The sequence below is a fragment of the Garra rufa genome, chromosome 18, assembly GCF_049309525.1.
Source record: "Garra rufa chromosome 18, GarRuf1.0, whole genome shotgun sequence".
Taxonomy (NCBI): domain Eukaryota; kingdom Metazoa; phylum Chordata; class Actinopteri; order Cypriniformes; family Cyprinidae; genus Garra; species Garra rufa.
The window spans coordinates 30,272,373-30,298,851 of record NC_133378.1 but is presented as its reverse complement, the minus strand read 5'-3'; the positions used below and the strand labels follow the sequence as shown (position 1 = coordinate 30,298,851).

The window sequence follows — 26,479 nt, the reverse complement described above, 5'->3', positions numbered from 1 at the left end:
GATATATTTATGATAGGAAATTTACAAAATATCTCAAAGGAACATAATCTATACTTAATATCCTAATGATTTTCGGCATGAAAGAAAAATCAATCATTTTGACCCATACAATGTATTTTTGGCTATTGCTATAAATATAAAGAAAAAAGTCTTTAATTTTTATTATCTTTACTTTTTATTCTGTGGCTGAAAAAAGCTTCTATATTAATATGACTGTCAAGAAGAGATATACTTTTCATTAAACATTAGGTTTTTATTTAGACCTTTTTTTTACTTTGTAAAGTGTTATTTTGCAATAATTGCTTGAAATTATTCAGATTTAAAAATAATAAAACTGTAAGGAATAATAAATTATAACTATAATCCATAACTTTACGATGGCTATAAATCATAATTTGTTGGAAACAATGACATTATGGATATTGTAAAGATTGTTTTTTTTTAAAGCAGTGTTTTAAATTGCAAGACATTCATATGATACATGAAAGACATGCTGATAACACAGTGATGGTTACATCAGGCTCGAAACACCATCTTCAGACCATTTATAGTTGAGCCCTGGAATTTTCTGTAGATGTCATCATTCTGTAATAAGTATTTTTCCCACATAAAATTCTAAAACTTATCTTGGGTTGAAAAGTTGCCTGAGGATGCGTATAAATGAGTTCCTCCCACTGTATCTCTTTTCATAGCAATCCATCCAGTGCACTTTCTTCAGAATATCCACACAGTAGTTCATTATGGGATGAGATATGTACATAATACTGCTGCTGGTTGGATGGAAATTCTGGTGTGATGTCCTGAGGAACTCATTTGGATAGTCTGCATAACCTTAGACTTCTCCCAGGCTAACAGCAATATGGTCCTCAAAGAGAGCGATGCAAAGCATGATGGCGCCCCCTATCAGCAGGCCAAGACTCTGCAGGAGGAAACGCTTCAGAGGGTTGAGCGATCCAGCATCTCCGTGAAGCATTTCAGCCATCTAGAAAAACAGTCACAACTTTTAAGTTATATAAAGATGTTGTATTCAATACAAATATGAATATGGATTACATGTGATCCTGGGCCACAAAACCATGAGGGTAAATTTCTTTAAATTGAGATGTATAAATCATCATCATCCGCTGAATAAATAAGCTTTCCATTGATGTACGGTTTGTTAGGATAGGACAATATTTGAAAATCTGGAATCTGAGGGTGCAAAAAAATACTGGGTAAATCACCTTTATATTTGTCCAAATGAAGTTCATAGCAATGCACATTACTAATCAAAAATTAAGTTTTGATACATTTATGGAAGGAAATGTACAAAATATCATAATGAAACATGATCTTTACTCAATATCCCATGATTTTAGCATAAAAGAAACATTGATAGTTTTGACCCATACAATGTACTTTTGGCTATTTCTACAAATATACCCATGCTACTAAAGTCTGGTTTTGTGGTCCAGGGTCACATATTCGCTTTCAAAATTCAAATGAAGCAGTCAAATTAACATTACTGTATTTTGGCAATCAAGATTATTACCATGTCAGCGAGCGCTACATAAAGGAAGACCCCAGCGGTGATGGTGAGAATCCAAGGTGAGTGTGTCGCCCACTGGTTTCCCAGTGCAGTTCCTGTGAAAACTCCTACAAAGCCCAGCAGCACAGAGATGATGCTAAACACAGCCAGTCTGCGTACAGGCCAACCTGCAGCCAACAGCACCGCCAAATCACCTGCAGACACAAGCACAGAAATGTACACATGCAATATTGATAATTCATAATGAACATGCATATATATAATAGGAATGACTCAAACATACCTAACTCATGAGGAAGCTCATGGCAGAACACAGCAATCGTAGTGCTAAGTCCACCTGTCAGACTCTGAGAAAATGCAACACCTAAAAGAGAACAAGGAAACTTGTAAGGATTAGTTCACTTCCAGAATAAAAATTTCCTGATAAATTACTCACCCACATGTCATCCAAGATGTTCATGTCTTTCTTTCTTCAGTCGAAAAGAAACTAAGGTTTTTGAGGAAAACATTCAAGGATTTTTCTCCATATAATGGACTTCAATGGTGCCCAATGGGTTGAAGGTCCGAATTGCAGTTCCAATGCAGCTTCAAATGGCTCTACATGATCCCAGCCGAGGAATAAGGGTCTTATCTAGCGTAATATGTCATTTTCAAAAAAAAAAAGAGTAAAAATGTTACTCTAGTTCTTCGTCTGTGTACTTCGGGTGAAAAAGGTAGGGTATAGGACGAAAACTCATCTCAATTAAAAAAAAAAATTCAACTTAAATCTCATTTTGTCCTCCAACTTAAAAATTGTCCAATGTTGTTTTTAAGGGCATTTGACTTTCTTTGCACATTTGCTTTGTAAATACTGGGTTGGTACTTCTGCCTACGTCACTCAAACGTGAGGTCGAATTAGTGCAAGACAAGCATTTGTGGTTAAAAGTATATAAATTTGGAATTTTTTTTTTTTTTTTGAAAATGAACAATTGTTTTGCTAGATAAGACCCTTATTTTATTGGCTGGGATTGTTTAGAGCCCTTTGAAGCTGCATTGAGACTGCAGTTTGGACCTTTTACCTGTTGATCCCTATTGAAGTCCACTATATGGAGAAAAATCCTGGGATGTTTTACTCAAAAGTCTTCATTTGTTTCCGACTCAAGAAAGAAAGACATGAACATTTTAGATGACATAGGGGTGAGTAAATTCTCAGGAAATTTTTATTCTGGAAGTCAACAAATCCTTTAAGAATAAAGTGTCAGAATAAAAAATGCTTTTATTCATAAACGAAAGCATCTGTATGTAGTTTTGTGTGTTTTGCGACTTTGGAGCCCCCTAAAGTTAAGTGAGTGGAATTCGCTGTTGTAAATACAGTATAACACTGTCAACAGTGGATAGTTGTATGCATGCATTTGTTGCTGTCGTAATCTGCTTACTAAATTTACATACTCTCATAACAGACGTTTGTGAAAAGAAGGAAAAGCCATTCACCTTATTAGAAGTCAGAGTACAATCAGAATGCAAAAGTGCACTAAATTACAGTTTTATATTTTAGACTGCATAGACAGCAATGCAACTGACACATTCAAGGCCCAGAAAGGTAGTAAGGACATTGTTAAAATAGTCCATTTGACATCAGTGGTTCTACCTTAATTTTATAAAGCTATTTATACTTTTTGTGTGCATAGAAAACAAAAATAACGACTTCAACAATTCTTCTCTTTCTCTTCCTTCTTCAACACTCATTCACAAGAGTACCACATAGCACAAAAAGTATTGATGTCACATGGACTATTTTAACAATGTCATTACTACCTTTCTAGGCCTTGAACATGGTAGTTGCATTGCTGTCTATGTAGGGTCAGAAAGTGCTCGGATTTCATCAAAAATACCTTAATTTGTGTTCTGAAGATGAACAAAGGTTTAGTTTAGAACTGCATGAGGGTAAGTAATTAATGACCGAATTTTCATTTTTGGGTGAACTATCCCTTTAATACGCCTTTAATCAGTAATATTTTTTATGTACCAATGGCAAGTCCATCTGTAAGGTTATGTATCCCATCTCCCATGACCACCATCCATGCCATGCTTCTGATGCCCATCTTCTCTGGTCCGGGCTGCCCATGAGAATGGCCATGCCCTGAACTCTCATTCTGATTGGCTGATGAAGTACCTATGACAGAGTCCAGATGAATTTATCCATAATAATTCCATAATAATCAATGATTTTCTTTCTGGTTTGCACTTTCAAATGTCTGAAAATAAACATACCCTGCAGTGCGTCCAGCTCTCTTCCAGACTCTGCATCACGTTTCCTTTTCTTTAAATTCTGTTTGAAAAAGGGGTCAAACAAGAGAAAAAAAATGGAAAACCTCTACCTCCACATCTCTTTCCCCAGAATAAGGATTTTCACTTAAAAGGATAGTTTACCCAAAAATGAAAATTACACTATGATTTTTTACCCAATGACTTTCTTTCAAGCCATCCTAGGCGTATATGACTTTCTTCTTTCAGACGAATACAATCGGAGTTATGTTAAAAATATCCTGGCTCTTCCAAGCTTTATAATGGCAGTGAATGGGTGTTGAGATTTTGGAGTCAGATTACCCCCTGGAGTCATGTGGAGTACTTTTTATGATGGATGGATGCACTTTTTGGGCTTCAAAATCTCAACACCCAATCACTGCCATTATAAATTATAAATTTGAAAGAAGAAAGTCATATACATCTAGGATGGCTTGAGGATGAGTAAATCATGGGGTAATTTTCATTTTGGGTGAACTATCCCTTTAAGTCAGCACGTTATACTTAAAGTCCCACTGGATGAAACTTACCTTGAAGTGTTGTTTAAGTCCCAGAAGGCTCTCAAAGGCAAATAGAAGGTAAAGTCCTCCCAACACACCTAGACCCTTGAAAACAGCATCCTGATGTTCAGTGTGTTGACTGAAGATGGCCTGAAATCACAAACATACATCTATATCACATACTTTATTAAAATCATGCTTAATATTGTATTTTGTATTTCTTACATGAGGCAGGAGGTGCAGGAGGGCATCTCCACATAATGTGCCCACTGCCATGCCAGCCATCGGGCAGAGGAATATTTGAAGGATGGACGGTTGAAGCAGGGGTGTCAGTCCCAGAGCAACCAGGGAAGGCAAACTGATAACAAAGAGTGCCAAGGATGCCCATCCTAGTGCTAAGATACAATGACTTTTTTTAAAACTTTGCTCTATCATGAAAATAAACACAGAATTGATTCAGATATCACACTTGACAGAAACCTATTACACACACACACACACCTCTCAGGAAACCCTCACTGGTTTGGTTTCCTTCTGATTCGTCTTCTGTGTGCCGCAGACACACTCCACTGTCAATCTGGTACAGGAGGGCAGGGCACAGGAAGGTGAAATGGGCAGGAGTGATATGGGCTGCTTGGCCCAGCCCAAAGTTCCACAAGAGCTGGGTAACATTTAGACACTGCAATAAGGGAATAAGAAACGTGCCATGAGATTCAGATTCAACATTTTTACATGGCTTTCTGGATTACTCAATTCTAATTGGTCGACCATAGCATTCAGCTGTCAGATATTATGTAATATCCTCAAATCAATATTTGAAGGAACATATATAGTCTTTTTGCAATAATAACGCCGGACTGTACTCTATACTGAAGTCAGAATGGTGATCCGTGCTTGGACAGAGATTTCACTGAGAAGGTCATTTGTTTTTGTTTTTATAATCATTTCAACTTTTTGTGCTATAAATATTTATTTTTATACTTTATATATTTGAACACAAATTAAATATCTCATGTCATAATTTCGACATCTCATAATTGTGTTTTTATATCATAAATGTAACATAGGTTAGAATTAAGACTTTAAGTCTCATAATTATGACTTTAATTTGAAATTTTGACTTTTTATCTAATAATTATGACAGTGTCCACTGACGTTTGTCAATTTTGATTTTTTAATCTTTTAATTGACTAAATATGTAATAATTTAGATTTTCTATTGCATAATTATGACTTGCATAGTTATGAGTATGTCAGAATTTTCCTTTTTTACGTCATAATTATGACTTTTTTATCTCAATTTTCAGATTTTAAGTCACTTGACTTTTTATGTACATTTTATGTACATATATTACATTTTAACTCATAATTTCAAAATTTGACTAAGTCATTTTTTGTAATTATTTCAACTTTTTGTACCATATTTTTTTTCTCATAATTGACATTTTAACACAATTTCACTATCTTATGTCATAAATTTAATATCATAATTATTGACATATGTTAGAATGATGACTTTCTATCTTATAATTATGACTTCAAATCGTAATTTTGACCTTTTATCTCATAATTATGTCAGTGTGTAATAAGTCATTTTTAAGTCATAATTATGACTTTTTTATCTCATAATTTCCAGATTTTTAAGTCATATGACTTTTTATGTACAATATATGTGACCCTGGACCACAAAACCAGTCTTAAGTCGCTGGGGTATATTTGTAGCAATAGCCAAAAATACATAGTATGGGTCAAAATTATTGATTTTTCTTTTATGTCAAAAATCATTAGGAAATTAAGTAAAGATCATGTTCCATGAAGATTTTTTGTAAAATTCCTACTGTAAATATATCAAAATGTATTTTTTGATTAGTAATATGCATTGCTAAGAACTTAATTTGGACAACTTTAAAGGTGATTTTCTCAGTATTTTGATTTTTTTGCACCCTTAGATTTCAGATTTTTAAACAGATGTATCTCGGCCAAATATTGTCCTATCCTAACAACATTATTTATTGAGCTTTCATATGATGTATATATCTCAGTTTTGTAAAATTTAACCTTATGACTGGTTTTGTGGTCCAGGGTCACATATGACATTTTAACATTTTAACATAATTTCAATGTTTTATAGCATAATTTAAAATGTCTATATCATAATTTGACTTTGTCATATTTGTTTTTTGTAATAATTTTAACTTTTTGTGCCGTAAATATATTTTATCTCATAATTTTACATTTTTTTATTGTTGTTGTATTAGTTTTTTATCTCAAAATTGACATTTTACCACATTATTTTGTCATAATTTCGACATAATGGTTGACATATAGAATTATGATTTTTTTTATCCCATACTTATGACTTCAAATCATCATTAGTGTTTGTGTTGACTTTTTATCTTATAATCAACTAAATATAAAATAATTATGACTTTCTCATAGTTATATGTTTTTTCTTGTGTGCCAGAAATTGGCTTCTATACTTGTGTGTTTACATACTGCATAAATGTTTTTTTATGTAGATGCTCGTCCACAGTATGGGAAGATCTGATTAACCAGCATCACCAGAAGATTAGTAAAGCTCAACCAGCTTTGCCAGTTTTTCTGCCCAAGTTTTGCTTATATACAGCATTAAATCACACTCTGCCCACCAGCTGAACTCGCAGTAAACCAGAACTAACCAGTTCAAAGCAATCTTTTCAGCAGAGTCCTCTTATGTGTTTATCTCTCTCCAAAATAGTTTGTGTACCTCACACAGAACAGGAAAGGACAATGAATTGAATTTTACTGTCTGCAAACCTCAAGATATCAACAGACCTTTGGTCATATGATAATGAAGAGAATTCGGTAGTAGACTTTGTCCATTTGAATCACTCTAACAGGAAGTTTAAGAGCAAATACTCACATTCCCATGAAGGTGTTTCTCTGTCGGATGGTCTGAGAGCAGTGACACACTTTCTTCCAGTCTGTGTCCAGGGTGTGGAAAATAGTCTGAGTGACCCCATTCTGCAGGAGATCCGCTGAGAACTGATTTAGTGTAAGGTCTAGGGTGGAATATTTGAATGGATTAGTCATTGGAATGAGCATATAACTATATTGGAACTTTATAAACAATAACAAGATCAAATACAAGGAAAATTAACTCTGGTTTTGTGGAAGTAATAAAAGGTCAGCCAACATTTTAAAACGTTAACTTTATAATCAGTCAGTGTAAAGAAGATTGTAAATTTAAAGTGTAGAGAAGATTACAAAGCTTTAGCCAGCTTACTTTTCTTTAAGTGGAGGTGAGTTTGTGGTTTCATGAGGATGATGATGGTCTTCATGTGAGTGGGAATGAGATTGGGGCTTCATTCCACCATGTCGGATCTCCAGGACACTAACCTCCCCAAGACCTAAACTGCCTAGCAACTTCTGCAGACCCTCATAGGTCAAAGTCCCATTGTCCCCATACTGAAGGAACAGGCGTTGCAAATAGTAACCCTTGAGAGAAGATCAAATCCAAATGACTATTTTAACAACATCATTTTCAAGGTTCACACATGTTAATGTCTTCATGATGCAATCCATAACTCCAATCCAAGAATTTCAACATACGTACTGAAACTACAACTCAACCTAGTTAAATTTGATTGATTGCATCAGAGTCATTGTTGATAAGGTTTTTGCACTCAGTGTAACCCTCAAGCAAAGAGCACTTGATCTCTTTATGTTTTGAAAAATCCCTCAAGGAATGTGGTAGATCTACTTTACCTGACATGTAGGGACGCGTAAATCACAATAGTCACTGTAGACTCTCAAAGACAAGCAACTAAATCAGTCATTGGTTACTTAAACGTTATGTTTTGACAGAATTGTGGTACCTGCTCTTCCAAAGCTTCCTCTAAGCGTTCCCGTGTAGATATGACTTGTGTGCTCTCATTCGACTTGTTGACCTGGACGTGTGTTGCCAATATAAGGATGGTTGGTATCATCACAGAAATCACACAGTGGTAGAGCACAAGCTTGAAGCTTAGAGTCGTCCTTAAGGAAAATAGCAATAAATATGAATCACTTTAGCATGTCAATAAAACACTATTTTAAATTTCGAAACCAATCCCAATTACAGCTGGTAAAAATAAATTATGATCCATACTGTACAAATCATGAGTGAGAGCTCTGTAACATGTTCCTTATACATGGAATGAAGTTTAAAGGATACAAATTTGAGACTTTTACTCAAGTTTTTAAGAAAATAATCCTAATATTCCAATATGCTTCTCCTACAGCTTAGGAGAAATCTCAACAATGTCTCAAAATGACCAAAATATCTGTATTCAAAAGAGTTTTGCATTGCATTTCCTAGAAACATAGCTATGAAAAACCAACATTTGAAAGAGTATTAAATCGCAGGCTTACAAGCAGCACATTGCAACGTCATGCAAAGTATTTAAAGACTCCAAAAGGCCAAGGTAAAAAATATATGCTTTAACTGATCAGCTCTTTACCAGACTGTTTGTCCACCCATGATTTTCTGCAGTGGCTTAAACCTCTTACATGATCTCCAGTATCCTCTCAGTATCTTAGTGTTTAAGCATGAGGCATGGTGCATTGTTTTATGAAGAGGAGGTTAATGTTTTACCAGCAGGCAGCTCTTGAAGCCTATCAGAGATCACACACCGGCAAGGCATTGATCAACTTGGTTTACCTCATGACTATGTGATGTAAATTCAACGCATTCTCACTCTCTCCTGTCAAATATATTGACGTATTGGCCCGTTGCAGTCCTACTTTGACATGTCCACGTAACTTTCATGTACAGTTGAAGTCAAAAGTTTACATACACCTTGCAGAATCTGCAAAATGTTAATTATTTGACCAAAATAAGAGGGATTATACAAAATGCATGTTATTTTTTATTTAGTACTGACCTGAATAAGATATTTCACATAAAAGATGTTTACATACACTTGATTTTTAATACTGTGTTTTGTTACCTGAATGATCCACAGCTGTGTTTTTGTTTTTTTTTTTGTTTTTTTTAGTGATAGTTGTTCATGAGTCCCTTGTTTGTCCTAAACAGTTAAACTGCCCGCTGTTATTCAGAAAAGTCCTTCAGGTCCCACAGATTATTTTTTGTGTATTTGAACCCTTTCCAACAATGGCTGTATGTTTTTGAGATCCATCTTTTCACACTGAGGACAACTGAGGGACTCATATGCAACTATTACAGAAGGTTCAAACCCTCACTGATCCTTCAGAAGGAAACACAATGCATTAACAGACGGGGGGTGAAAACTTTTGGAATTCGAAGATCAGGGTAAATTTAATTTATTTTGTCTTCTGGGAAACATGCAAGTATCTTCTGTAGCTTCTGAAGGGCTATACCAAATGAAAAAAATCTGATATTTAGGCAAAATAAGAAAAATGTACACATCCTCATTCTGTTCAAAAGTTCACACCCCTGTCTCTTAATTCAGTTTTTTCTTCTTGAGCATCAGCGAGCGTTTGAACCTTCTGTAATAGTTGCATATGAGTCTCCCATTTGTCCCCAGTGTGAAAATGGATCTCAAAATCATACAGTCATTGTTGGAAAGGTTCAAATGCACAAAGATGGTAAAAAAAAATAAAATAAAATAAAAAATTTGTGGGACCTGACAGATTTTTCTGAAGAACAGCGTTTCCCATAAAGGGAAGATGTATGTAAACTTTTGACTTCAGTTGTGTCTGTTCATGTTGCATGTAGAGATATATGAATAGATAGATGATTACAATTATTTTTTAAATAATTTCTGCATAATTCAAATATTTAGACGCTGTTAGATTAGTATGCATGTTATATATTTAAGAGTAAATCAGGGTATAATTGCTCCTCCACTCATGCTACTGTCCTGTAGGCGCAGCAGCAGATTCAGTCAGACTTCATCCGCTCGGCTCAGGAAGAGAAATCAGCCATCTCTCAGTCAGATCACCGCAAATATCACAGCCTCCAAATCCAGAAACCACATTAATCCTGGGAGGAATACTGCGATCTACGGAAACAGGTATTACAGTCCTGCTGAGTGATTTTAAACGCTTTATTTATGTCGACCTGTAAAATTACCGGATAGTAGCACAAAACCTGGAGGAAAATCCAATAACGAAACATGAACACAACAAGACGTTATTTGATCAGAACCGTATTCAAATGACATTTACAATGGTTTTAGTGGTAGCTAAATTTGTTATGTGAAATTTAAAGACGTGCGGTGTAATGTTTAGAAGACCAAAGCTGCTCTTTCGGCATGCGTCAGCTAGTTGGATTTCATGCTAGTTAGCCACGCTAGCTCCTTAGCATCAACGCATACGCTTCACATATAATTTAACAGTGAATAAAAGACATTTTAAGACATTAGTTCCTTTGTATATGCGCAAAACACGAACGCACTAAGAAAGGCCCGTGGTTTTGATGATTATGTTGGTTGTTTTTGTACAGTACCGTTAGCGAACGGGCTAATGCTAAGCGCCTACTCGCTCAAACACATCAGCAGACCTGTTTCAGGCTGGCAGAAGCTTTTTTTTGCATCGCCAGGAGGTTTAATAGCTGTACAGATGTTTGCAGCTGTTCTGTCCTGTACTGTCTGGCTCATTACTGTATGTATTTTGGCAGACGTACAGTTAGCCTGTCTGTTTGAATCCTGCATGACATTGTATTCATATTCATGGTTGTCTGTAATGTTCAGCTGATATTTATGACCAATATGCTTCTTGTTTAAATGGCTACATCTGTACGTTTAACATTAACCCCTAACGTTATCCAGTATTGTATGCTGACAGATAGAACTGTCATAGAGATTTTTGATGTGTGTGTATGTATATATATATATATATAATCTATCTCAAGCTAAACAGCGTACCACTACCATTTTGCCAATATATTATGGTCTCATACTTCATTTCAGGCATTTGTCAGACCTGTTGTCCAATGGTCCAAAATTTCAGGATGTTTACACTTATTTAATAAAACAAAACGCTTTTGACACTGGTAAACTTGTGCCAGCGCAGCTGTGTGCTTCCAAACATGCTCTTGGTGATCATGTATCCGTGCAACAAAACCAGATCTTTTCTGATAAAAGCGAGGAACGCCATCGCTGAAATGGGGGTTGAGGGGAGAACGTGTTAAACCACCCACACTCTCCCCCACCGTCTGCTTAGACAAGCTAAAATTAGGTCACCACCAGCCTACCGGGACACAACACCACCCCTCGCAGAACTGTTATGAATCTGAAGAGAAGATGCTGTGTCTACATAATGCAGCCCCTTTTTTGCTTTGGCTTTGTTTTAGCAAATTAACAGAATAGATATGGATAAAAGTGCTTTACATCACACACGTCTAATCCTTGCTGACTGCATCTGCTTTGTTTCAGTGGGATGTGAGAAAGCGACATATGTCTAAATGTGCCCCTTGACCACAAAACCAGTCATAAGTGTTAACTTTTCGAAATGGAGATTTATACACTATCGGGAAGCTGAATGAATGCGTTTTCCATCGATGTATGGTTTGTTAGGATAGGACAATATTTGGCTGAGATACAATTATTTGAATATCTGTATTCTGAGGATACAAAACAAATCTAAATATTGAGAAAATCACCTTTAAATTTGTCTTAATAAATTGCATATTACTGATCAAAAATAAAGTTTTGATATATTTACAGTAGGAAATTTACCAAATATCTTCATGGACCATGATCTTTAATCATAATTAATATCATAATGATTTTTTGACATAAAAGAAAAATTTATCATTTTTACCAATACAATGTAATTTTGGCTATTGCTTCAAATATACCAGTGCAACGTAAGAGTGGTTTTGTGGTCCAGGCTCAGAAGTTACACAAGTGAAAACTCATCGCTGTAATGCTAGGGTGTAATGGATGCTTTTCAGGGTGTTGTTAGGGTGTTCTGGGTGACTACTTACTACCAGCCCAGGCACAAGCCTCTGTGATGATTTGGTCCCTATATATGGCTCAATGTAAGTCTATGGTATTTTTTGGCCTGGCAGGCAAACTCTGTTTGGATGAGCCACATTCGACTCATAGTGCTATAATTGCTCTTGAATTTCTGCCTACTGATGGCCACCCGAATATATATTGTGAAATTTTTACATCACCGTCCAGCCCAAAGATTACATAGGGATGTGTGGCTTCCACCCATAAGTCATCATCAGCTTCTTAAATGAGTTGGCTCTTAATTCGATTGCGATGCATTAAGGCATTAATGGGTTTGGATTTCCACTCAAGATACAAAGTGGGAGGAAAAGCATCCGTAGGCTTAAATGATGATGGCTATAGTATACAAAACATCTTGAAATGGCAGTGGACTAATTGACAGTAAATACGCCAAAGTTGTCTTCCAGGAAATGTTTCAAACTGGCTTTTTTAATCTTAATTAAATTGGGTTGAAATAAATAACAGTATATTGATTATGTAATAGATGTCTTGTTTTCTCTTTCTTATAGCGGGATGTTCGGTCTTGCATCGTAAGGAAGATCGCCTTGCCCACCTGACACATGAGGACGACTCATTGTACAGGGATCATGAGGGCTGTGCTTTAGTGAGGTACGAATGCACATTTCTTATGTCTGAATGTTTTACCTGATGTAGTAGTAGAGAGAATGTCTTCTAATCCTTTAATGCTACTGTGTTATATAATCACTCTGATCATGCATTTTTCATTGACGTTAATGCATTCTAGTATGGTTTATATCTTCAGTGCTCTGTGGTGCCAAAAGGTCTGCTTTCTGTCTGTTCTAACACAGATGTAATTTCTTGTAAATTATTTATTATTAAATTATTACACATTTGTAGTCTAGGAATGAGTTTATTAGGGCTGGGTAAAAATTATTGATTTGAACGGATTCTCATTTTTTAAAACAATAACGATTCTTAAATAAGAAATGTAGCCTAAAACTTACTGAAATCCATATCCAGTCTCATGTAATCATTTAATCAGTGGAAAGACATCCAACAGCTTGTAAACAATGTCTGTTAAAATACTAAAAGTTACAAAATATGCTGTCTTTGGATTATTTTAAAACAGTTATTTGGCAAATGGAAGATGGCTCGATATTAGGGCTGCACGATATTGGGAAAAAATTACATTGCAATATATTTTTTTCTTGCGATATATATTGCGATGTGTACAAATTCATTTATGTTCATCAGTTTGTTTTGAACTGCTTAAAAATCAAATAACAATTCACAAAGAATAAAAAAAATGTACAAGTACAGTATAATCAAAACCCTGAAATAAAATACTTTTTAAAGCTTATTTTGGGTAGTTTCATAAACAGTTTGACTCACCTTATTCACTGTCAATTCAGGCAAATCTAATATGAAATTAATAATGAACGTTGCTTTTACCCTGATGAAAGGGAAATCAGCTTCTTCCTTTCACGAAAAACATTAAAAGCTTAGCCAAGATGGAGGAACAGCTGATCATAGCTGTTACAGGGATAACATTTTTTAGCAGCAGAGTTACTGCAAGCAATTTTTAGTTTTGGAAATCCATTTATCTTTGTTTATTTATCTTTGCTGAAACTTCCGCGTCTTTAGGAGAGCGCGGGTCATGGTTGCTTAGCAACGGCAGACGCCACTCAAGTTACAGAGCGCTTTGGAAAGAAGGAGAAAGCGGTGCGCCTAGCGTTTTCCACGCGTTTTTAGGCGCGACATGTGAACGGTCCCTTAAATTCGTAGTGTTTCCGCGAGTTGTGGCAACAACTGCCAGGCACCCCCGACAAAGCACCTGTTTTTGGTCAGCAGGATCCTTTTTGTACCCAAAATACTTCCATATGACTGACGTTGCGTTTCTTTTTACGACCAAATCTTCCATTTCGGCGCTTTTCTCCCGTCCCGTGCTCATTTCGCCATGCGCACACAGAGACTGCATGCATGAAGTAGGAGAAGCAATGTGTGCATTGTAGTTTTTAAAGAACCTTTAAACATGAGTTAATTACTTTATTTTAGACAAATATAGATCCGTGAGTAGAAAGTTTAGAAATATAGAAAGTACATTTTTAAATCAGACACACATAAATTTTTTTTGCCCTGCATCGTGACTGCCATGATGTGACTATCGCGCATGCTTACATCGCGATGACGATGCTGAAATGATCTATCGTGCAGCCCTACTCGATATGTAATTGTTTAAAGTGTTCTTAGTTTGTTTGTGTTGTGTAAAATGGTGATGAAACTGATGCTGCCTTTTTTGGTCAGGACACTCCTGTAAAAGCAAATTGTAATCTCAGAGTCTTTTCTGGTTAAATAAAGGTTAAATAAAAAAAATTAAGAAATTTAAAAGAAAATTAAGAAAAAATATGTTCTGTGATCATAAACCAATTAGCTAGAAAAATTAAAACTCTAGAGGCAAGCATTTTGTTAAATATATGCACCATATAACATATTCAATTTGTTTTCCTTGAGAAAATTTGTAATCTACTCTACCTGATATATCAGAAATAATCAATATTGAATTGGAAATTGAAATGAATTGCAAGATTGTGAATCAAAATGGAATTATATCATGACATTTGTGTCAAAACCCAGCTCTAGAGTTTATCCTAAATAGCTGATACCAAAATAATAAGTAGGCACTGAAAACACTCAAATATATTCAAAATATGTCACTGCAGTCTTTTTAAATGGAAATTGTTAGCAGAAATTTGTGTAGATTTTGTAAAAAGGTTTTCTTTTTATCCTTAAATAGTGAATTTTGTGAATCTACTTCCATTCTACTTTTACTTGCCACAAAGTGCTAAGTGATACAGTCACAAGCATCCATGGTGTATTTAATCTTAAATATACAGCTACATGGAGTATGATTTTGCTACCGTAACATTTTAATATGGAAAAATAGAAACTGAGGCTGACCCACATGCACAAATAAACAATACGAACAGGGTTGCCAGATTTTTGCTTATCAAAATTAGTCCAAAACTATTCCAATCGCGTTCCAGGGGGTCAATATCACGTTAATGGGGTCGCTTCAACCCACAGAGTTGGAAAAACAATCTAGAATCTAGAGTGACAGTCTTGATCTAGAACAATCTTGATCTAGAGTGATGTAAGTCGCATGAATTCCGATATGACTGTTCACACTGTGGTCGCATTACAAAACATCTGACCTGTATCGGATTAAGTACCACATGCAAATGGCACATATTGGAGTTAAAAAGATCGGATGCCATGCAGTTTGTGGCGTTCACACTGTCATGAGAAAAACAGATCTGAGACACGTGAGAAAACTGTGGATATAGCGACACTTGTGCAGCGCACTGTCATACGTAAGTAAACATGGAGGAAGTTACGTAAGCGATTATGTATTTATTTGTCATGTGATCTGCCACAAAAGCCAGCAAAATTATGCACAGGCAATATGAAAAATAAAGACAAGGATTTGACAAAAGACAGCAGAGTTTTGAAACTTATGATACAAGACCTCATGTTTGCTTGTATAAAGAGTGGTCACTGTAATACTTGTGAGTTCTGATACATCACTCTTCAACTGACTACCTTTTGCAACTGTCTTGATAACTTTGGGTATGTTAAATCACGGAAATATGTTGAATGTCGATCTAGAGTGACGTGAAAGTCGCATGAATTCCAATATGACTGTTTACACTGCAGTCACATTGCAAAACATCTGACCTGTATCGGATTAAGTACCACATGCAAATGGCACATATTGGAGTTAAAAAGATCGGATGCCATGCAGTTTGTGGCGTTCACACTGTCATGAGAAAAACAGATCTGAGACACATGTGAGAAAACTGTGGATATAGCGACACTTGTGCAGCGCACTGTCATACGTAAGTAAACATGGAGGAAGTTACGTAAGCGATTATGTATTTATTTGTCGTGTGATCTGCCACAAAAGCCAGCAAAATTATGCACAGGCAATATGAAAAATAAAGACAAGGATTTGACAAAAGACAGCAGAGTTTTGAAACTTATGATACAAGACCTCATGTTTGCTTGTATAAAGAGTGGTCACTGTAATACTTGTGAGTTCTGATACATCACTCTTCAACTGACTACCTTTTGCAACTGTCTTGATAACTTTGGGTATGTTAAATCACGGAAATATGTTGAATGTCGATCTAGAGTGACGTGAAAGTCGCATGAATTCCAATATGACTGTTTACACTGCAGTCACATTGCAAAACATCTGACCTGTATTGGATTAAGTACCACATATGGAAGTGCCACAAATTGGAATTGAAAAGATCAGATTCCATGCAGTTTGCCATTAGAAGAACCCAGATCTGAGTCACATGTGAGAATCAGATTTGGGCCACATTGACCTGCAGTGAGAACGTAGCCAAAAACTTAGGAAAAAACTGAATGTAACAGTCGTTTTTATTATCTCACACTTGTTATTTGGACACTAACTGATTATGATCGCCTTCCAGTTTGCAGTTTCTCAAAATGAAGTCAGAAAAGAAGTGTTCCATCCTCACAATGTTAATCTTAATGCAATCTCTAGGCCATTAAAAATGCTTTCCCATTATGCTGGGTTACTAAGTAGGCCGCCACACTTTGCAGCGCACCCATATTTCTTCTTAGCCACATTAGTAATCTCATACCAGCCTACACGCAAACACACAGACATTGCATTTTTCACTTGAGAGAGCTGTGTAGACCTAGTGTCTCTACAAAGAACAAAAAGAAGGTCACCTTTGTACAGGAAATGCGATTATGTTACATCTGTATTGTAGCAGGACATTGAGTGCCTTCCATGTTCGGCTCAAAATGCCTTGTTCATTAAACCTCTATCAGTTTACTTTTAGTGCTTCTAAGGAGTTTTGTGATATTTGTTCCAAAACGTCTTAACATCACTGACACGCTCCTGGTGCAAAGGCTGTTCCACAAGCGAAGTGAAAAAGGGCCTTGTTTTGGCCAAATTTCAGTAGTATCAGCAGAATTGAAGTATTTAAAAAAAAGTTCAATGTAATTAAATAAATCAGTCAGTGATTCTTTACCTATTATTTGCGTGAGCAGTGTTTTTAGGCTTTTTAGAGTACTCTGATACTGAGTTTATCATTTTGATTGCCCAGAAGATGTACATGAGAATATGTTATCAATTTGTCATATTTAATTGTACTTTTCATACCAGCTGTCAAATCGTGAACTTTTAGTGAACTAAAAGATGCAAAAAAATGCAAATAGTACAAAGTACAAAGGTTTAAATCTTTTTGAGGCCTGCTTTCAGTTCCTCTTTTTCCTGTGCTGGTTTCATTTTTACTAAAAATGGCCAACAAAGGCTATAAGTTTTCTGTTTCATCCTGTTGTACATCCAGTTCTTCTCATGCATCCCTGTCTCGGAGGCTATTGGCAGGCATTTGATTGTACCGGCTGAGTTCTCAATGCACTATTCCTGCCTGTTTCATTTCAGATATCAAAGGGTTCTGGTAATGTGCCATGGGGTACGACGTCACCAGGTTCCAAGGAGAGGTGGACGAGGATCTGTTGTGTCCCATCTGCAGCGGGGTGCTCGAGGAGCCAGTGCAGGTCGATATTTATTTTCATTCAACCTAGAACACCTTGAGAAATTGACAGAAGCTTAACCTCTGTCATGACATTATGAGCTTGCGGTTATTAGATATCATTGCTCCAAGATCGTTGAGTGAATGTGCTTCACAAGGGTCTAAAATTCTAATTTTGTAAAAATGGTTGTAAAAATATTGCTTACAAAAAAGTACACACGCACACACAATGTTTACTTAATAAAATGAATAAAAAAAAATTATGAAACTATTAATACAGCTAATTAATAAAATAATAATAATAATTATTATTAATTTAATAATTAAAATGAATTATATTAATAATATAATAGTACCATTATTATACAGTTATTATTTCTTAAAATCAACAATAACAATAATATAACAACAATAATACTTTATTATTATGCAATTATAAAAAATAAGTTATTTTATTCAGAAATAAATTAGAATTGTTTATTATTATTATTTTAATTTAAAATTAATATAAATTAATAAAATAATACTATTATTGTTTAAGATAATAATGTAACAATAATACTTATTATTCTTTTAGTTATTTTATTAATAGAAAAGTAGAATTGTTTATTATTAATTTAATTATTAAAATTAATAATATTAATAATTATAATTTTTTAAAATCAACCATAGTAATAAAATAACAATAATAGTTATTTTTCTTTTAGCCATTTTATTTATAAAAAAGTAAATTAAAATCAATAATAACAATAATACTTTATTATGCAATTAGCTATTTTATTAATAATGTAAAAGTAGAATTGTTTATTATTATTAATGTAGTAATTAAAAATAATAATATTAATAAAATAATATTTTATTAAAGTAGAATTGTTTGTTATTAATTATTATTATTATTCAATTAGTTATTTTATTAAGTATTTAAAAATATAATTGTTTATTATTATTATTATTATTATTATTATTATTATTATCATTACTACTTTAATAAATAAGATTAACAATATTACAAATCCTGTAATTATACAATTATTATTATTTTTAAAACCAACAACAATAATAATATTATAATACTTTATTATTATTCAATAAGTTATTTCATTAATTCATAAAAAAGAATTGTTTATTAATATTATTATTATTATTATCATCATCATCATCATTAATAATAAAATAACAAGAATAGTAATACTTTATTGCCAGTGGATTTACTTAGCTATTTTTTCCTAGTTACACAGTGCGAAGTGTGTGAAAAATGCACTTCAGTTAGCAAGAAAAGTCAATGGGCGTTGAGTTACACCCTGATCAATCTGTCTGTTCTCTCAGGCCCCGCATTGTGAGCATGCTTTCTGTAACGCCTGCATCACACAGTGGTTTGCACAGCAGCAGATCTGCCCTGTGGACCGCACCGTGGTGACTCTCGCCCATCTTCGACCCGTTCCCCGCATCATGCGTAACATGCTTTCCAAGCTGCAGATCTCCTGTGATAATGCCGGCTTTGGCTGCACGGCCACCCTTCGGCTCGACCAGCTGCAGTCACACCTCAAGGACTGCGAGCACAACCCCAAACGTCCCGTCACGTGTGAAGAAGGCTGCGGGTATCTACTATACTCATCTTGTTCCCACTTTGCCCATTCATGTACTATATAGATGTGTTTGACTGTAGTGCCATAGTTCTCTGCTTCCTCAGCGTCTTTTTCAGCTCTGCATCAGTGTTTTTTTTAAATGCAAGAATGTATCCTGTGTGAACAGCTGTTAATTGTTTGTTTGACTTTTTATCACATTTGCTTTTTTTTTACTCTGCAGGCTCGAAATGCCCAAAGATGAGATGCCCAATCACAACTGCATTAAGCACCTACGCAGCGTGGTGCAGCAACAGCAGACCAAAATTGCAGATTTAGAAAAGACTGCAGCTGAGCACAAGCATCAACTTGCAGAACAGGTCAGACCTGTGTTTTATGCCTTATGAAGTTGCATAAATGTCACTGTTATTATGTCAAAGTGAATTTGAGTGTAAAATCTTGGATTTTCTGCACTGATCAGCAAACATCACACTGTTTTTAATATCCTCATGATTTGTCTTATTCAGAAACGTGACATCCAGCTCCTGAAAGCTTACATGCGAGCGATACGCAGCGCTAACCCTAATTTACAGAACCTGGAGGAGAGCATAGAGTACAATGAGATCCTAGAGTGAGTGATATGTTCTTCTCCTGTATCTTTTAAGTCAATATGTATACAATACAGACTGTTTAACTGTTAAAAAAAAAAAATAATAATAATAATATATATATATATATATAATAAGCAGTTGTATAACAGTTTACAGCAATAATTACAGTTATTTAATTATTAATTATAATAATTAATTATTATAGTACAATGTCTGCAGGATACATAGGCATACTGTTTTATTAAAAAAAGTAATAAAAACATCTGTCTATATTGACATGCCTAATACATATATACTGTATTTATGTTGAGATGTACACAATTATTATATATATATTCAGATTTCCATTTAATACTCAAGACATAAATATACATTCTAATTTACAATTATATATTTACAATTTACATCTATATTATTATATTTCAGATTCTATTTATTTAGACTTTTAATTATATATTCAGATTAACTACACATTTATGATTCACACTTATATATCCTGTTTTTATCTGTATATTCAGACTTATAATTCTGAATATATACATGAAGGATGCAATATATAAGTACATTTTCACAATTTACATTAATATAGTCAGACTTACCTCTATATGTGACCCTGGACCACAAAACCAGTCATAAGGTTAAATTTTACAAAACTGAGATATATACATCATATGAAAGCTCAATAAATAAGCTTTCTATTGATGTATAGTTTGTTAGGATAGGACAATATTTGGCCGAGATACATCTATTTGAAAATCTGGAATCTAAGGGTGCAAAAAAATCAAAATACTGAGAAAATCACCTTTAAAGTTGTCCAAATTAAGTTCTTAACAATGCATATTACTAATAAAAAATTACATTTTGATAGGTTTACAGTAGGAATTTTACAAAAAAAATCTTAATGTAACATGATCTTTACTTAATTTCCTAATGATTTTTGACATAAAAGAAAAATCAATAATTTTGACCCATACAATGTATTTTTGGCTATTGCTACAAATATACCCCAGCGACTTAAGACTGGTTTTGTGGTCCAGGGTCTCATATATTCATGATTTACATTTTTTATATTACAATTTTTATCTATATATTCAGACTTGCAGCTATATATTCTAATTTACATTTTTATATTCAGATTTTTAAATCTATATTCTGATTAACTTCTATATATTCAGAATTCTAACTATATATTCTGATTTACCTCTATATATTTTGATTTATAAAAAAATATTCAGATGAACTTCTATACACATTCATGATTCACTCTTATATATCCAGGTTTTATCTATATATTCAGACTTATATCTATATATTAAAACTTTCATGTATATATTCAGAATTACAGTATAAGTACATATTCACAATTTACATTTATATATTCAGACTTAAAACTATATATTCAGATTTACCTCTATATATTCTGATTTACATTTTTATGTTACAATTTGTATATATATATTCAGGCTTACAATTATATATTCTGATTTACATTTTTATATTCAAATTTCTAAATCTATATTATGATTTACTCCTATATATTCCGAATTCTAACTATACATTCTGGTTTACCTCTATATATTCTGATTTATAAATATATGTTGAGATTAACCTCTATAGATATATCTATGATTCGCACTTATATATCCAGGTTTCATCTATACATTTAGACTGATATCTATATATTGCAACTTTCATGTAAATATTCAGAATTAAAAGTACATATTCACAATTTACATATATATATTTAGACTTAAAACTATATATTCAGGTTTACAACAAAAAAATCAGTAAAAAGGTATTGAGAAAATCGCCTTTAAAGTTGTCCAAATGAAGTTTTTAGCAATGCATATTACTAAACTAAAAAAAAAGTTTTTATATATTTACAGTAGGAAAATTACAAAATATCTTAATGGAGCATGATCTTTACTTTGTTTTTTGCAGTGTTGTTTTCGTCAACGATGACGATGATGAAATCATTTCGTTGACGCCACTTTTTTTCATGACGATAACGAGACGATGACGAGATAAAAATGGCTCGTTGATGACTAAAACATGACGAGACGTGTGTGAGTTTTCGTTGACGAGACGAGAATAGACGAAAATGTTAGTGGGTGGTCCGTCAGACGTTTAAAATGCATGACATTTCCGCTTATTGTGCATGCCAATTAAAACTTAAAAAGTATCTGACGCTATGGCAAGCCGTTTTAGCATTAAATACTCTTTACTATACTAGTATGGCAAGCCGTTTTAGCATTCCATCCTTGTTTGTCTTTTATGTCTAAAACCATTCCTTCATTATTGTAATTATTGGTGAAAATAGTCGATCCGGAAGCTCACATTGTGTTGAACTATAGATCTGCTATTTTCAGAACTTATAAGTGACACTACCCAACAGCAAAATACTTACTGACCTACATTAATTTGTTAAAAGACTACTTTTTTCCCTTTTTTTGACTAAAACTAGACTAAAACCTTTTTGACTTTTCGTCGACTAAAATTGGACTAAAACTAATCACATATAGAAGTGACTAAAATTTGACTAAAACTAAGAAGCATTTTAGTCCAAAAGACTAAGACTAAATCTAAGATGGTTGTCAAAAACAACACTGGTTTTTTGGCATAAAAGAAAAATCAATCATTTTGACCCATACAATGTATTTTTAGCTATTGCTACAAATATACCCATGCTACTTAAGACATTTATGGATACATTAAGACTACTTATAGACATTAAGAGGTAAATTATGTAATTTGCTCTTAAATACTGATGAATAACCGTAATGCTAATTCCATAATTGCTAAACAGATGACTCTCAAACTAACTACTCTCGTGTGGCCACAGGTGGGTGAACTCTCTCCAGCCTGCTCGTGTGACCCGCTGGGGAGGAATGATCTCCACGCCCGACGCCGTCCTCCAGGCCGTCATCAAACGGTCGCTCATAGACAGTGGATGCCCGTTGTCGATCGTCAATGACCTCATCGAGAACGCCCACGAGCGTAACTGGCCTCAGGGCTTGGCCACGCTGGAGACGCGGCAGATGAACCGCCGATATTACGAAAACTATGTGGCCAAGCGCATTCCGGGAAAGCAGGCCGTGGTGGTGATGGCTTGTGAGAACCAGCACATGGGTGAAGATATGATTCTGGAGCCAGGGTTGGTTATGATCTTCGCTCACGGCGTCGAGGAGATCTTATAGTCTGTACATAGGTGGGTGCTAATGATGAAAAGCAGAAAAGGGGTTTACAGAAACTGAATTGATTCCCCCCTCTAAAAAGAAAAAAATCTCAGTTCATCCCACTAATAATGTCAAGACCTCTTCGGGCTGTCGTTACCTCAAATTTTAAGGAAGGACACAGGCTCTCCGCTCGTGGACTTCCAGCATTCCCTATTCTCTTTGCCTTAAATGGACATTTTTCAAAAAAGTGGACCCTAATGACTAAAACCAACTTGAAACATTATCAGGGACGATGGTACACGTACGTTTTAACATTAACATTGAAATCAAGCGGATTTGAAGTGATGTCTAATTTCCCCTTTAACATTTATTTCCCTCTTGAGAGCAAATATATGTCACTCACAGCTTAAGACGAGTTAAGATTCCTGTAAATACAGATGATAAAGAAATATAGACAAATATGCTATCTGTTCTTGTTCTGATAGAGTAGTGGACATTTTTGCTGTCTTCATCTCAGTTTGCTATTTAGAATAGTGTTTTAACTACCATGGATCTCTTTTATTTCAATAGAGCTATGATTAAAGTATGCTAGATACAGAACTCTGCTCGGTGTTTGCACTGTGTGGTGATTGGAAAAACAAGATGTCATGGATCTCGTTTTGTGAAGATGTTTGTTTTTCTTGAGTGATGAAGAGGATACAGTTGACGTCAAAACTTTGCATACACCTTGCAGAATCTGCTAAATGTTAATTGTTTTAGCAAAATATGAGGGATCATACAGAATGCATGTTATTTTTATTTTATTTAGTACTGACCTGAATAAGAGATCTCACATAAAAGACTTTTACATATAGTCCACAAAAGAAAATAATTGAGTTTATAAAAATGACCCAGTTCAAAAGTTTACATACACTTGATTCTTAATACTGTTGTTAGACGAATGATCCACAGCTGTTTTTTTTTTTTTTGATAGTTGTTTATGAGTCAGTTTTTTTGTTCTGAGCAGTTTGTTCTTCAGAAAAATCCTTCAGGTCCCCAAAATTCTGTGGTTTTTCAGCATTTTGTGTATTTTAACCCCTTCCAACAATGACTTTGTTCAGTTTGAGATCCATCTTTTCACACTGAGGACAACTGAGGGACTTATATGCAACTATTACAGAAGGTTCAAATGCTCACTGATGCTCCAGAAGGAAAAACAATGCATTAAGAGCTTGGGGTGAAAACTTTTGAACGGAATGAAGATGCATTTTTCTTTTTTGCCTAAAAATCCTATTTTGTTTTTATTTATTTTGTACTGCATACAGAAGATACTTATGTTTCCTAGAAGACAAAATAAGTTAAATTTACCCTGAACTTTAAATGCCTAAAGTTTTCACCCCCCTCTCTTAATGCATCAGTGATTGTTTGAACCTTCTGTAATAGTTGCATATGAGTCCCTCAGTGTGAAAAGATGGATCTGAAAATCATACAATCGTTGTTGGAAAGGGTTAAAATACACAAAGATGTTAAAAAACAAAAACAAAGAATTTGTGGGACCTGAAGGATTTTCCTGAAGAACAGCGGGCAGTTTAACTGTTCAGGACATACAAGGGACTTATAAACAACTATCACCTGAACAAAACAACAACAAAAACACACAGCTGTGGATCATTCAGGTAACAATTCAGTAATAAGAATCAAGTGTATGTAAACTTGAATGATTTTCTACTGCTGTGGACTAAATGTAAATATCTTGTATGTGAAATGTCTTACCTGAGTCAGTGCTAAATAAAAAAAAAATGCATTTTGTATGATCCCTCTTATTTTGCAGACTCTTCAAGGTGTATGTAAACTTTTGTCCTCAACTGTATATGATGGAAAATAGACCGCTGATTTAATAACTTTTATTTCACTTACATTTAATATTTTTATTTGTTTTATTTGATCATTTTCTACTGGCATCACTGGCTATTAATAATCAGAACCAGATTTTTCTTCTTCAAGATGGTCTTAGTGACCTCAAGGTTTTTTTTTTTCTAGTGCATTCACCATATGCGAACCCATAAATGATGGATGAAAAGCTTATGAATCGAACATGAAGTATAAAATCCTTATGAAAAGTGACCAAACCACAGCTGATATTTGTGTGATTTCCTGCAGATGCTCTTATCATATCCGGACCTGTTTACTGTGGTTTACATCCAAACTGTTTTTTTATCCATCATTTGATGAATTTCAAAGAATAAAGAGAGATGGAACGGTTGAATGTTTGTGTATATTGTGCAATTGACTGGATAAGAATTTATTTTGCATATTATTTTGTGTACCTTCGTTGTACATAGTTGATTTGAGAATCAGTTTAATTTGTGTTGTACGATAGTCGTCTCTGCAACCAAAGTGTTTTGTTGTGTTGTATGCACATCGTGCTTGCTTTTTTCGTTGTTGTTGTCGTCGCACGGACACCGAAAATGTAAGCGATTCTGAAATGTATCTCCGGAGCTATTGTGTGTCATCTGCTTCAGTGTTACATAGACCTGAATGCTCATTGCGTTGTTTACAGTAGCTTTTTTGCAAAGAGCTGAAAACTAAGGACCGAGAATGTTTTCCTCTGCAATATTCAGCCAGGTCTATGTGATTTAGGGAGAAACGTCTGTGAACTTTGCCTTATCACACTTCGTTGCATGATCGCTGTGTAATGTCACATGGCTTCTCTGCACATCGTGTCGCATTCACACCCTGAAGCTGGAGAGATTAAACATGACCCAGTGTGCTTCACTTCTTGGTTCTGATGGAGCTGATCACCTTCAGTATCATTCATGAAATGATAGTTCACATTTTTGCGTTCGATTAAATGAGACCGATGCATTATCTCTTACTGGACACGCAAGACTTTCTTGACTCTCAGGTTTTATCATCTGATGTCAGGGATGAAACGTTCAAAGAGCTCATGTTTCCCGCTGCAGCATTGTCCGTGGATGTGGCATTCTTCTGTTTGTTTGTTTTTTGTCTTTTATTCTTGCTTTTGTGCTGTGGGTTACTGACAGAATATGAATAAATATCATCGATTTTTGCAATACGACACCAGTGTCTTTTGTTTTTATTATTCACATGGTAGCAGGAACTTCTTGCTGGTCGTTGTTTACATCAGCTGTTTTAAAAGTGACTAATGCAACGCTAACCAGAGAAGAGAGCTTACTTCCTCATGTTTGCTGTTTTTTCTCTCTTCTACCACACAATGTCACTAAAGTGCAAATTATCTGTGTAAAGTTTTGAAAGTATTTCTGTTATTGTGTTATAAGCTTTTATTATTGCTATTTGGTGTGGTCACTTCTATCTGCTGATC

General features: G+C 34.6%; 2 protein-coding genes across 2 annotated transcripts; one reads left to right on the top strand and one right to left on the bottom strand.

Annotated features, from left to right (window-relative positions):
* Positions 1-234: 234 nt before the first annotated feature.
* slc39a5 (solute carrier family 39 member 5) lies at positions 235-8,912 on the bottom strand. Its single transcript, XM_073823342.1, has 12 exons — positions 8,792-8,912; positions 8,168-8,327; positions 7,576-7,787; positions 7,213-7,351; positions 4,813-4,990; positions 4,537-4,706; positions 4,342-4,461; positions 3,779-3,836; positions 3,534-3,680; positions 1,812-1,892; positions 1,532-1,722; positions 235-982 (listed from the first exon to the last, which is right to left on the bottom strand). Exons 1-12 carry the CDS (start codon positions 8,893-8,895, stop codon positions 833-835), a joined length of 1,710 nt encoding a protein of 569 aa, XP_073679443.1. The 5' UTR covers positions 8,896-8,912; the 3' UTR covers positions 235-832.
* Positions 8,913-10,169: 1,257 nt separating this feature from the next.
* Positions 10,170-26,215, top strand: rnf41 (ring finger protein 41). Its single transcript, XM_073823343.1, has 7 exons — positions 10,170-10,327; positions 12,784-12,883; positions 17,718-17,833; positions 19,135-19,406; positions 19,615-19,750; positions 19,898-20,001; positions 22,824-26,215. The coding sequence occupies exons 3-7, from the start codon at positions 17,744-17,746 to the stop codon at positions 23,176-23,178; spliced, it is 957 nt and encodes a 318-aa protein (XP_073679444.1). The 5' UTR covers positions 10,170-10,327; positions 12,784-12,883; positions 17,718-17,743; the 3' UTR covers positions 23,179-26,215.
* The last annotated feature ends 264 nt before the right edge of the window (positions 26,216-26,479 follow it).

What these genes read in the sequence shown, in the direction of transcription:
- rnf41 (XM_073823343.1), top strand. Translation starts at nt 17,744, where the DNA reads ATGGGGTACGACGTCACCAGGTTCCAAGGAGAGGTGGACGAGGATCTG. An exon ending in ACGTGTGAAGAAGGCTGCGG is followed by an intron (nt 19,407 to 19,614) that starts GTATCTACTATA and finishes TTTACTCTGCAG; the next exon opens with GCTCGAAATGCCCAAAGATG. An exon ending in AGCATCAACTTGCAGAACAG is followed by an intron (nt 19,751 to 19,897) that starts GTCAGACCTGTG and finishes TGTCTTATTCAG; the next exon opens with AAACGTGACATCCAGCTCCT.
- slc39a5 (XM_073823342.1), bottom strand. Translation starts at nt 8,895, where the DNA reads ATGCACCATGCCTCATGCTTAAACACTAAGATACTGAGAGGATACTGG. An exon ending in TCACCTCCACTTAAAGAAAA is followed by an intron (nt 7,352 to 7,575) that starts GTAAGCTGGCTA and finishes ATTCCACCCTAG; the next exon opens with ACCTTACACTAAATCAGTTC. An exon ending in ATGTAGCGCTCGCTGACATG is followed by an intron (nt 983 to 1,531) that starts GTAATAATCTTG and finishes CTGTTTTTCTAG; the next exon opens with ATGGCTGAAATGCTTCACGG.